The sequence below is a fragment of the Prionailurus bengalensis genome, chromosome B3 (assembly GCF_016509475.1).
Source record: "Prionailurus bengalensis isolate Pbe53 chromosome B3, Fcat_Pben_1.1_paternal_pri, whole genome shotgun sequence".
NCBI classification, from domain to species: Eukaryota; Metazoa; Chordata; class Mammalia; order Carnivora; family Felidae; genus Prionailurus; species Prionailurus bengalensis.
The window spans coordinates 72,371,682-72,385,668 of NC_057355.1; the positions used below are offsets into that span (position 1 = coordinate 72,371,682).

At 40.0% G+C, this 13,987-nt stretch overlaps 1 protein-coding gene and 1 pseudogene across 1 annotated transcript; one reads left to right on the forward strand and one right to left on the reverse strand.

The window, feature by feature from the left end:
* Positions 1-692: 692 nt before the first annotated feature.
* Positions 693-6,776, reverse strand: LOC122467706 (olfactory receptor 5AU1). The gene has a single exon (XM_043554236.1). It carries the CDS (start codon positions 1,952-1,954, stop codon positions 1,019-1,021), a length of 936 nt encoding a protein of 311 aa, XP_043410171.1. The 5' UTR covers positions 1,955-6,776; the 3' UTR covers positions 693-1,018.
* A 6,965-nt stretch (positions 6,777-13,741) lies between these two features.
* Positions 13,742-13,969, forward strand: LOC122467707 (annotated as a pseudogene).
* Positions 13,970-13,987: the final 18 nt, after the last annotated feature.

Sequence of the window (13,987 nt, forward strand, 5' to 3'; positions counted from 1 at the left end):
CATTTGGTACAACTGGAATTGGTACAATCTATACATTTGGGGCTCTTGGGTGGCTAAGTCGGTTAAGTGTCTGACTTCAACTTAGGTCATGATGTCACAGCTCGTGGGTTTGAGCCCCGCGTGGGGCTCTGTGCTGACAGCTCAGAGCCTGGAGCCTGTTTCAGATTCTGTGTCTCCCTCTCTCTCTGCCCCTCCCCCACTCACATTCTGTCTCTGTCTCTCAAAACTAAAACATTAAAAAAAAAAGTCAGTTTTTACAAAGAGGAGATGGTAAAGGAGGGGAGGAGTCAAAGTCTTCAACTTAGTTAAGGAGAGACTTTATTATGAGGAATATAAACATCAGTTTCTAATAATAAAGTACTCACACACGGAAATATGAGTGAAGCATCTGAACAAAGTCATGACTAAGTCTTGCCAATGGTCCAGTTATGCAACAAGCTGACACCCTCAGCTGTGTTTAGTCTCTATGATATCAACAATTCTTTGTGTGGAAGGTAGATGCAGAAGCACCGGCTGACCAGAGTGTATGCCGGTCATTCATAGCAGGGAGTGAGCAAATGTGCACAGGTTGGCACCACAACTGCCGACTGGTAAAGTTCCCTTGGCTTGCTTGCTTGCTTGCTTTTTTTTTTTTTTTTTTTTTTGAGAGAGAGAGAGAGAGAGAGAGAGAGAGCAGGTGAGTGAGTGGCAGAGAGAGAGAATCCCACAAGAGGCAGAGAGAGAAAGAGAAAGAGAAGTGGGGCTCACCAGAAGCAGGGTGCTTGATGTGGAACCTGGACTCACAAACCATGAGATCATGACCTGAGCCAAAGTCAGATGCTTATTGGCGGAGCCACCTAGACTCCCTCCCTTGGCTTTCTAAAGGTATGTGGGAAAGAGAGAAAGAGACAGAGAGGGAGGGAGGAAGGAAGGAAGGGGGGAAGGAAGGAAGGAAGGAAGGAAGGAAGGAAGGAAGGAAGGAAAGAAAGAAAGAAAGAAGGAAGGAAAGAAGGAAGGATGTGGTAATGAGTTGAGAAGATCATTCCATTATTTTCCTGCCCCAAACCTTTCTTAAAGCTTCCTTCACATCTTTGTTTCTCAAAGAATAAATAAGGGGGTTCAACATTGGGATTACCACTGTGTAGATCACGGCCACCATGCGGTCTTGAGTCAAGGAGTAGCTGGACCTGGGGCGCAGGTACATAAAAAGTGTTGTGCCATAGAAGAGGCACACAGCAGTGAGGTGGGAAGCACAGGTGGAAAAGGCCTTGAACCTGTCCTGGGCTGAGTTCATTCTCAGGATGGTGATGAGGATTAGGAGGTAGGAGACCAAGATGGTGAGGGTGCAGCTCAAAAGGTTGAAACCAGCAAAAATGAAAAGCAAGATCTCACACAGTGAGGTGTCCACACAAGACAGAGACAAGATAGGTGGTCCATCACAGAAGAAGTGAGTGACCACATGGGCACCACAGAATTTCAGACTAAAGATACAGCTTGTGTGGATAAGAGAATTGAGAAATCCTGCACCGTAGGAGCCCACAATGAGAGACAGGCAGATCTCAGGAGACATAGTGAGTGGGTAGAGTAGGGGGTTACAAATAGCAGCATAGCGGTCATAGGCCATGGCAGCAATGAGATAGCACTCACTGGTGGCGAAACCTGCATAGAAGAACATCTGAGCCATGCAGCCAAAATAGGAAATCACCTTCCTCTTGGCCAAGAAGTTCACCAGGGTCTGAGGGACAACCGTGGAGGAGTAGCAGAAGTCCAAGAAGGAGAGGCTCTTCAGGAGAGAGTACATAGGTGTATGCAGAGGGGTGCTCACGTGAATCAGAAGGAACATGATCAGATTTCCCAGCAGAGTGATGGTGTACATGCCCAGGAATACCGTGAAGAGCAACCTTTGGAGTTGGGGGTCCCTGGTGAGGCCCAAGAGCTCAAACTCAATCTCTTGGCTCAGGTTTGCCCCTTCCATATTTCTCCAGTCCTCTGGTGTGTAAAGAGGGGACTACCAGAAATGATGTGGAACCCTCAGGGGCTCTCACTGGATTTAGTTCTGCTTTGGCTAAGGGCAGCCTTCTGAAGACTGGTCTCGCTGAAAAAGTCCTTTGTAGCTGGAACTCAGTCATAGAGAGGGTCTTCTGTACTTGGTTGATTGGATAGTCTGTAAGCATTACTAGAGCAGCAATGAAAAATAGAAAAGCAACATATACCATTTGGTCTCTCAGCAACCTTAAGAAGTTCTCAATAATGAAGCAGTTACTTACCAAATATTTGTTGACAGTCTTCCATATGCTTAGCTCTGTGTTCTTCTTGTCAGCAATACAAAAGTGTCTGACTTTAGGGAGCTTATATTCTAGAGATAGTATATTTTGTGTTAAAGCACTCAGGCTCTGGCATCAGACTGCCAAGTTTCCATGCTGGGACCTCACCACTAACTAGCTGTGTAATCTTGGGAATGTTGCTTAACCTCTCTGATTTCAGTTTTCTCATCTGTAAAATAGGGATAATGGCACTAATCTTAAAAGACTGTTGAAAGAATCCAATGAACTAATCCATGCAAAGGCACTTGAACAAAGCCTGGCAGGCTAAGAAAGTTCAAAGAATGTTAGCTTTGATTATTCTCACAAGAGAGACAGACCTAGCACATAACTAAATATGATAAATAAAATGAAACAATGACAAAATTTGGTAAGAAACCCACCACCAAACAATACAAGACAGAGACACTTGTACTAAGCAGGAGTGACTGAACAGGCCTTCAGAGGATCCTGAATATTCTAGCGGAGTTAGGGGTGATTTCTTGGCTCAGCTATAAAATTGCCTCTGTGAACTTGGCACAAGCCAAACCCTACTGTGAGTTCTCACAGTGATGAGGGTTGGGGATGTGGAGACATGGGGATGACGTAGGGCTCTGAAGAGCAAACTGAGACTTTGCTCTTGGGAGCGTCCTTTACAAAGTCACCAGTCATTGCCAGGAAACAGGTTCATCCTGGACTCAGAAGCCTTTGGAGCCAGAGGGGAAGGAACAGCTCTGTAAAGCTCTGTAAATAAAATGCATTTCCTACTCAGAGAATGAACGAGGCCATGGGTGCACTACCTAAATAAACACCATACTATTTTCCCCTCCATTGGCTGCTCTGCCACCATGTTCCTGAATTACCTTTGGGTTCTGGAGTCAGTTAAGTCAGTTAAGAGCTCCATGGTCTTAGGTGAGGACACTCAGCTGTGAAGACTTTGAAGCCAGATGTAATTGGGTAAGACAGAAAAGTGCTTAAGTGAGCCCCCTCCTCCTGCCCTGAGGAGTGTATGTGAATGACACCACGGAAGATATTGGGAGGATTTGGGAGAGGAGAGCTGAATTCAGCAGGCAAAGATTCTAGTTTATCCCACTAGCAAAGTTCCCAGAATCATCAAACTACCAGGGCAGGAGAAGATTCTAAACATATGAACAACTAACTTTGACTGTCAAGTAGGTAATGAAGGCACTGTGGCCATTGATAGAGTACTGTGAATGGTGACAAGAAAGCATTGTAATGCCCAAAGAGGTCACACACTCTACTAAAGCTGAGATGCTCAAAATATAAGAGGGCAAATTTGAACACAGAGCATTGGTAACTTCTTTTAAAGCACATGGAGCATAACTCCATGATAGATTTGATGTCACTGAGGTGTAACATTCAGCCATTCTTAACCCAATAGCTGCTAGTTTGTAATACACCCCATTATTTCAGGAATGTGCGCAGCCCTAGATTTGGGTTGCAAATGTCACTGGCTCCATTGGTTTCAAAAGCCAACCCAGCTTCAAGGCAAATTACAAGGACTTCAGAGAAGTGACCAAAAATCTCAGGATGGAATAACTTACAGGAACTTCAAGGAAGTTGAGAGGTGGTTAAGAGTGGAATAGGACTTCTTGAGATCCAGCTTTGCATCTTTCCTCAATAGACTGTTTCAGTGTGGGTAACTGGTCAAGTATCTCTGATTCTGTGATTAAAAGGATGGACAAAAGCTAAGTCAAGTAGGAATGTGACCAATTATCAGGAGAGCATAGATGAGGTCCAGAGGTGGGATGGGATGGGGTAGGGTGGTAGGTAATACAAGGGATAGCTGATCAGACGCTCCAGGTTTATTACTTGCTTTAAGTCCACTCTCTCTCTTCCCCTCTGCTTTCCCCTCTTATCTCTCTTCTCCACTCTGCACTAAATTCAAAATTATTCTGAACATAGAGAGTACACCAAGCGAGGGATTGTGAAGAAATTGACATCTCTGACAGTTTTTCAAAGGATGCTGTAATAGCCTCTATTTCTGTTGGCTACAGTTTGTACCTGTGAATGAAAACTAGGAAGAAAACTTAAGGGTGGTCTTATCATATGGAAATAGGCTGGGGAGGGGAGTGTCTAGGAGTGAGAACCAATACCTTGGGCCTGTAGGTGAGGGAGGAGTAGGCAAGAGGCTTTATTTACTTTTGCCTCTTTGCCCTCCTCCCTGGGATAGCAGAGCAGGAGCACAGATAGAGAAAAGGCTGCCAAAGGAAACAGCTAGTGCGTCTCTTTGAACAATGATGACCCCAAACAGTGGTTCTTAAACATTAAGGTGCCCTTCCCAAGGTTCACTGGAGGAGCTTGCTATATGTGCAGATCCAGGTCCCAACCTCAGAAAATTTGATCCTGTGGGCCCAAATCTGGTGATTCTGAAACAGGTGATCTCTGAACCACACTTCAAGAAACACTAAACCATAGGGTACCTGCAGGAACAGACAGATCCTCCTGAGCCACATATAAATATCCTTTTCTAACCTACTGGAATCCTCTGTGTCCTGGAAAATCAGCCCGTGGGTAGGATAGTTGTCTTGGTCATTTTCTTCCTAAATGTGTATCAATAGTCATCAATTTCCAGAAATCGAAGTATTACCTGATGATAATCAAACACCAGAAGAATTTCCTCCTTCAAAGTTGCTTGACATGTTCTTAAGCAAATACTTTATTTCAAGTAAAGCATATGACTTGATGGCAAAGCTATTAATGCTCTGGGGGTCAGAACACAAGCCTTCAGTAGAAAAACCATAAAGACAAAACCAGATTTACTGGGTACATAGACTGAATCTGGAGATCAGAGATGCTACTGACTTTAACCTCTCACGTGGTGATGGGAGGAAGACAGCCCTGTTCCCCAAGGCATCCCCTCAACTGATCCTGTCCTGAGGAGAGACATCCCTTCCCCTGGGCAGCCTAGTAGCTCACAGCTGGGGAGGATGATGTGTTCACCAATGAGGGTTTAGGAGGCAGCTGAGGAAGTGAGAATAATTGGCCCCAGGTAGACCCATTAATGTGTTGGCAAAGTTAGTAACCTCTCCAAGAGCCTCTATCCTGAGGAATAATAAGGTGATTGGGAAACTGGGAATGGAGAGAATGGATCCACACGAGATCCCTACCAATATGTTCATCATTAGCCCCCAAAGACTGTTCTCTATTGACCCTAAACTTAACTCTTATGTAATTATTATCTGTACTTCCAGTACAGTGGAAGATGAAGTATTCTCGGTGTTCTTGTATGCCATTTTACCAATGTATACTGTAACCTAGACTACGGCTGAGGACCTTCCTGCCCAAGATCATAGTAAAATTAAAGATGTATACTAGTTTCCAAATATTTGGGGATTTTCCAGTGATCTTCCCATTATTGATTTCTAATTTAGTAGCATGTGGTCAAAGAACATACTTTGTATAACTTGAATGCCTGTGAATTTATTGTGACTCATTTTATGGCCCAGAATATGTTCCATCTTGGTGAACACTCCATGTTCACTTGAAAAGAATGTATATTCTGCTGTTCTTGGGTAGAGTGTTCTATAATCATCAGGTCAGCTTGCTTGATAGAGTTGTTCAAGTCTACTATATCCTTTTGGATTTTCTGCCTACTTGTTCAGTCAAGGATTGAAACGGGAGTATATTGAAATCTCTAACTATAATTGTGAGTTTGTTTATTTTTCCTTATTCTTTACTTTTTGCTTCAGGTATTTTGAAGTTTCTTTATTAGGTAAATAAACATTTAAGATTGTTATGTCCTCTTGATAAATTTACCCACTTATTATAAAATTACTTTCTTTGTGCCTGCTGATACTTTTTGCTGTGAAATACACTTTTTCCGATAGAAAAACTGTCACTACAGTTTTGATTACTACTAGAATGGTATATCTTTTTCATTACCTTTACTCTTTTTATTTGCAACTTTTCTGTGCCATTATATTTGCAGAATTTCCCCAAGCAGACCTGAAATCTGGGTCTTTCTAGGATGATGATATGCCTGGAAAACTGATTTCAGATGTACCTTGTCACACAGTAAACATTCAGTAATGTTTTCAGGCTTTACCAGAAAAGCTGGTATGGACTAGGCAAAAATCAAACAAACCCCCTCAAAGGCAACTTTGTGAAGAATGGGGTAAGATCCTCACCCCAATCAGATGCTATCATAGGCAGCTGAATACCTTAATGGAGACCTGAAAGCCAGGGATACTTGTCCCATTGATAGAGTGCTTCTGTGTCTTCTCTATGCAGGTATCATTTAATTCATTTCTCATATCCTTTATTTATGGTTAAGGAAGTTGTGTCCTTTATTTGAGTCTGTTGGCTTGTCACTCATTAAAATCATTTTGAGAACCAACACTCAAAGTTTTAGGTGTGGCCTTTGTAAACATCATATATCTGGAATTTTTTCTTTTAGCCATTCAGAATATCTCTGTCTTTATGTTGGTGAGATTGGGGGGTTTTGGTTTTTGGCTTTTTTTTTTAGTTTTGTGGGCTTTTTGATATACATTGAATTTATTTTTACATCTCACTTTGATTTTTCTATTTATCATACTTTTTCCAATTTGCTTCCCTCTCCCATTCTCTGACCTTATTTTTATTTCCTTTTGGGTTAAATTTTATTTAGTTTTTCAAGGTTTATTTTTATGTTTGAGAAAGAGAGAGAGCACGCGTGCAAGTGAGGGAGGAGCAGAGAGAGTGGGGGGCAGAGGATCTGAAGCAGGATCCACACTGATAGCAGGAAGCCCAATGCAAGACTCTAACTCACAAACTGAGATCATGACCTGAGCCAAAGTCAGACTTTCAACTGAATGAGCCCCAAGTGCCCCTCTTTGTTTTTCAGTGTACTTTTTCCCCCTTCCACTGATTCTTCTCTTTCTATTAGTAGCTATTCTTAAGTATTTAACAATAATATTTAGCAGTCTATCAGATATGCTTAAACCCATGAGTTTATAATGGTATGTAAGTAAATTGGTTGATCACTGGGTTAGTTACCTATTGCCATACAACAAATTTTCCCCCAACTTAGTTAAATCAATAAATTTATTATTTTATGCTACTTGGGAGTGATATACTGTAATTTCCACAATATCCTATTGGTTACACTGGTTGGCCCTATTCACTGTGGGAGTGGACAACACAGGGGTATCAATACCAGGACATGAAAATCTTTGGGGCCATCTTGAAGACTGGCTATCACAATCTGCCCTCTGGCCCTCAATGATTCATGTCCACCTTACATGCAAAATACACTCATCTGCTCTCAAGGCCCTCCACAGTCACATCTCATTACAGTGTTAGCTCAAGTCCATGATCACATCATCCAAATCAGGTACAGGTATGGATGAAATTCATTAGGTAGAGTTACACAGCATTTCTCCTGTACAATTCCTCTCAGTCATAAGACTGATGAGCTAAACACACAAGTTACATCTGGCTTCTACACTCACAACATATAATGGCAGGACAGAGATGGGATAACTACTATAGAATAAAGATGGGGGGTAAGGGAAGGTAGGTACACAAAAGTCATTGAGTCATAGAAATTCTGAAAGCCAGTAGGCACTTGTTGGCAATTCCTTGATTAGGATTCAAGTCCTGGGAAATTCTCTGTGGTTCCTGGCTCCACCTCTGAGATCACGGTTCTGCTCACTGAACTCTCCTATATATGAAAACTAGCCTGTGTTTGTGGCTGAGTAGTTTTCGTGGTTTGCTTCCTGGCTGAAGAAGTTTGGCGAATCAAAACACTTCGTTTTATTTTCTACTGTTCTACAGCTCAAGCTGGTAGTGGTTCTGCCACTATTATTCTCTTAAAAACTTATCTGAATCTTACTAGGATTTGTCTGCTAGACAAAAATCGCATTAATACATGTCTTTGAGATAACTCTCTTCCTTGAGCCTCTGCTGAGACTGCTGAGGCACAATATCTGTGAGCTTTTTAGAAACCCTATTGTTTGACTGAACTAATCTCTGAGGTACCACCACCTTGGATCTTTATATGGTCTTTTTTTTCATTTAAGATAAAAAAATTTGTTATTATTTTTTCAGCTTATTTATTTATTTTGAGAGGGAGAGTGAGCAGGGGAGGGGCAAAGTGAGAGGGAGAGAGAGAATCCCAAGCAGGCTCTGCACTGTTAGTGCAGAGCCCAATGTGGGACTTGAACTCACAAACCATGAGATCATGACCTGAGCTGAAATCAAGGGTTGGATGCTTAACTGACTAAGCCACCCAGGCGTCCTGTATCTTTATATGGTCTTAACAAAATTTACTGTCTTCTTCAACTTCATCTTGAGACAATGCCGTCCTGAGAATGCCTTAAGTTTTACGTTTCCCACTTGCCATTTGTTAGTGTTAACTTTAAATCCTAAATAGGTATGGACCAAACAATAGAGGTCCAAATGCACAAATCAAAATCTGATAGATATGAAATAAGTAGATAAGTCCACAATCATAGTTGGAAATTTCAATATCCCTCTCTAAACACTGTATATATCTACTAGATTATAAACACGGACATGGAGGGACACCTTGCTGGCTCAGTTGGTAGAGCATGTAACTCTTGATCTCAGGGTCATGAGTTTGACCACCACCTTGGGCTTAGTGCCTACTTAAAAAAAAAAAGATATGGAAAATCTGGATCACACCATCAGCCAATAGGATCTTATTGAAATTTATACAGCACTCCACTAAACAACAGAATAGGCATACTTTTTAAGCATCCGAACATACACCAAGATGGATCATATCCTGCGTCATAAAACAAACTTCAGCAACTCTAAAATACTTGAGAGGTGTCTGGTGGCTCAGTCAGTTAAATGTCCAACTCTTGATTTTGGCTCAGGTCATGATCCCAGGGGCATGGGATCAAGCCTCATGTTGGGCTCCATGCTCAGCATGCAGCCTGCTTAGGATATTCTCTCTCTCTCTCTCTCTCTCACTCTCTTTCTCTCTATCCTCCCTGCCATTCTCCCCCACTCCTGTTCTCACTCTCTCTCTTTCTCAAATAAATCAAACAAACAAAATAATCGAAATAGTACAGAATATGTCCTCTAATCATAATTGCAACAAACCAGAAATAAATAAGAGAACAGGAAATAGGAAAATATGCAAACACCTGAACTTTAAACAAAACAAATATGAATAATTTATGGATAAAAAAGAAGTCTCAAGGAGAATCAAAATTACATTGAACTGAATAAAAATTAAAATACAACATATTAAAATTTGTGGGAAACAGCTAAAGCAGAGCAGAAAAATACAGTTATAGTAATAAATGCTTATATCTTAAAAAACTAAAAAAGAGCAAAACAAACCCAAAGCAAGCAGAAGGGAAACTATATGGGGAAAAACAGAGCTTTCCCCCTAAGGTCAGGAAAAAGATAGGGATGTCCACTTTCACCACTGTTATTCAACATAGTATTGGAAGTCTTAGCCTCAACAGACAACACAAAGAAATAAAAGGCATCCAAATTGGCCGGGAGGAAGTCAAACTTTCACTCTTCACAGATGACATGATACTCTATATGGAAAACCCCAAACATTCCACCAAAAAACCAAATGCACAGAAATCGGTTGCATTCCTATACACCAACAATGAAGCAACAGAAAGAGAAATCAAGGAATCAATTCCATTTACAATTGCACCCAAACCCATAAAATACCTAGGAATAAATGTAACCATAGAGGTGAAAAATCTATACACTGAAAACTGTAGAAAGCTTATGAAAGAAATTGAAGAAGATACAAAAAATGGAAAAAGATTCCATGCTCCTGGATAGGAAGAACAAATATTGTTAAAATGTCAATACTACCCAAAGCAATCTACATATTCAGTGTAATCCCTATCAAAATAACACCAGCATTCTTCACAGAGCTAGAACAAACAATACTAAAATTTGTATGAAACCAGAAAACACCCCAAATAGCCAATGTAATCTTGAAAAAGAAAACCAAAGCAGGAGGCATCACAATCCCGGACTTCAAGATGAATTACAAAGCTGTAATCATCAAGACAGTATGGTACTGGCATAAAAACAGACGCTCAGATCAATGGAACAGAGTAGAGAACCCAGAAATGGACCCACAAACATATGGCCAACTAAGCTTTGACAAAGCAGGAAAGAATATCCAGTGGAATAAAGACAGTCTCTTCAGCAACTGGTGCTGGGAAAACTGGGCAGCGACATGCAGAAAAATGAACCTGGACCACTTTCTAACACCATACATAAAAATAAACTCAAAATTGGAGCACCTGGGTGGCTCAGTCAGTTAAGCGTCTGACTTCAGCTCAGGTCATGATCTCACAGGTCATGAGTTCGAGCGTCACCTTAGGCTCTGTGCTGACATCTCAAAGCCTGGAGCCTGCTTTGGATTCTGTGTCTCCCTTTCTTTCTGCTCTCCCCCTGCTCACATGCTGTCTCTTTCTCAAAAATAAATAAAGATTAAAAAAATAAACTTAAAATGGATGAAAGACCTAAATGTAAGATAGGAAGCCATCAAAATTCTTGAAGAAAAAGCAGGCAAAAACCTCTCTGACCTCAGCTGCAGCAACTTCTTACTCAACACGTCTCCAGAGGCAAGGGAAACCAAAGCAAAAATGAACCATTGGGACCTCATCAAAATAAAAAGCTTCTGCACAGCAAAGGAAACAACCAGCAAAACTAAAAGGCAGCCAACGGAATGGGAGAAGATATTTGCAAACGACATATCAGATAAAGCGTTAGTATCCAAAATCTATAAAGAACTTATCAAACTCAACACCCAAAAAACAAATAATCCAGTGAAGAAATGGACAAAAGACATGAATAGACACTTCTCCAAAGAAGACATCCAGATGGCCAACCAACACATGAAAAAATGCTCAACATCACTCATCATCAGGGAAATGCAAATCAAAACCACAATGAGATACCACCTTACACCTGCCAGAATGGCTAACATTAACAACTCGGGCAACAACAGATGTTGGTGAGGATGCGGAGAAAGAGGATCTCTTTTGCATTGATGGTGGGAATGCAAGCTGGTGCAGCCACTCTGGAAAACAGTATGAAGGTTCCTCAAAAAACCAAAAATAGAACTACTTACAACCCAGCAATTGCACAACTAGGTATTTATCCAAGGGATACAAGTATGCTGTTTCAAAGGGACACATGCACTCCCAAGTTTATAGCAGCACTATCAACAATAGCCAAAGTATGGCAAGAGCCCAAATGCCCATTGAAGAAGATGTGGTGTGTGTGTGTGTGTGTATGTGTGTATATATATATATATATGTATATATATATATATATATGTATATATATACATATATATATACATATATATATATACATACACACACAATGGAGTATTACTTGGCAATTAAAAAGAATGCAATCTTGCCGCTTGCAACTACGTGGATGGAACTAGAGGGTCTGACTTCAGCTCAGGTCAAAATGCTAAGCGAAATTAGTCAGAGAAAGGCAGATATCATATGACTTCACTCATATGAGGACTTTAAGATACAAAACAGATGAACATAAGGGAAGGGAAACAAAAATAATACAAAGACAGGGAGGGGGACAAAACAAAAAAGACTCATAAATATGGAGAACAAACTGAGGGTTACAGGAGGGGTTGTGGGAGGGGGGATGGGCTAAATGGGTAAGGGGCATTAAGCAATCTACTCCTGAAATCATTGTTGCACTATATGCTAACTAATTTGGATGTAAATTTTAAAAATAATATTAAAAAAATTAAAAAAGGGGAATAATAAAGATAAGAGCAGAAAAAATGAAATTGAAAATAGAAAACTATAAAAATCTGAACAAAATGTGGCTCTTTGAACAAATCAACCATCTTAATAAACCTCTATCAAGACTGACAAATTAAAAAGACACAAGTTACCAATATCAAGATTGAAACAGTAGATAATCACTACAGAGCCCACAGACATGAAAAGAATCATAAGAGCATAGGTCAAACAACTCTACCCATATAAATTCAACAACTTAGATAAGATGGATCAATTCCTAAAAAATAAAAACAATTATAAAAATCACTCAATACAAAATAGATAATAGGTAATTGGGTTCCTAGTGTTAAAAATCCTTACAAATAAATCTCTAGATCTAGATGGTTTCAGTGGCTAGTTCCACCAAATGTTTAGAAAAGAATTACACCAGTTCTACATAATCTCTTCAAGAAAATAGAATCCTTTCCAAATCATTTAATGGAGCCAGTATTACCATGATATCAAAGCACACCAAACCCAAACCAAAAACCAGAACAACACACACACACACACACACACACACCCTCATGAATATAGACACAAAAGTCTGCAACAAAATATTAGCAAACAAAATCTAACCATGTATATAAAAAGAATTATGCACCATGACTAAATGGGATTGATTCTGGGGATGCAAGATTGGTTCAACATTTGGAAAGCAGTCAATAGAATCCACCATATTAATAGGCTAAAGAAGAAAGTCACACAGTATCATCTAATGCACAAAAACACTTGACAAAATTCAACACTCATTCATGGGAGGAAAAAAAACAACTTCTCAAAAAGTTAGGAGTAGAGGAAAATTAGCCTAATAAAACCTACAGCTAACATCATACTTATGGTAAAAGACTGAATACTTTTCCCCTTACAAGTAGGAACAAGGCAGGATATCTGCTCTTACCATCCTTATACATCATTGTACTAGAAATCCTAGCCAGTGTAAGAATGAAAGAAAAGGAAACAAAAGGCATCCGTACTGGAAAGGAAGAATTATAACTATCCCTTTTTCCAGTTGACATGACTATCTAGGCAGATGAATCCACAAAATTCTCAGTGAACTGAGAAATTTCCTTTCTCAAAGAAGCTACCAACAAATTAACCAACAAAACTCCTAGAATAAGAGTTCAGTGAGGCTGCAAGATACAAGATCAAGATATAAAAATAATAAAGTGGAAGGAATCATTCTAACCAATTTTAAGACAGTTTGACCCAATTTTACAGTTAACAAAAACATGGTATGGACAGGTGGATAAATACATCGATCAATGGGACAAAATAAATAACCCAGAAATAGAACTTACACAAATATGCCCAACTGATTTTTGACAAAGGTGCAAAAACAAGTCACTGGTAGAATGATAGTCTTTTCAACAAATGGTGCTGGAGCAATTGAATAACCATAGGTAAAAAATAAATTAAAAAAAAAACTTCAATCTAAACCCTACATCTTATACAAAAAATAACAAAGTGGATCATAGATGTAAAAGAGGGGTGCCTGGATGGTTCAGTCGGTTATTTGTCCGACTCTGGGTTTTGGCTCAGGTAATGATCTCACAGTTTGTGAGTCTGCACTGACAGCATGGAGCCTGCTAGGGATTCCCTGTCTCCCTCTTTTTGTCCCTCTCCTGCTCAATATAAATAAACTTTAAAAAATGTAAATGAGGAGGCATCTTTGAGGTAGACACCATGAGCAAAGCTCACGCTCCCATGTTGGAAAAATTGATAGACAAGAAATTATCATTGAAATTAAATGGTGGCAAATGTCCAAGGAATATTGCTGGGGTTCGATCCCTTTACGAATCTTGTGATAGATCAGTGTGTGGAGATGGCACTAGTGGATAACAGAACAATATTGGAATGGTGGTAATTCAAAGAAATAGTATTATCATGTTAGAAGTCTTGGGACAAGTATAAACAATGGGTGTGTTTACC

What these genes read in the sequence shown, in the direction of transcription:
- LOC122467706 (XM_043554236.1), bottom strand. Translation starts at nt 1,954, where the DNA reads ATGGAAGGGGCAAACCTGAGCCAAGAGATTGAGTTTGAGCTCTTGGGC.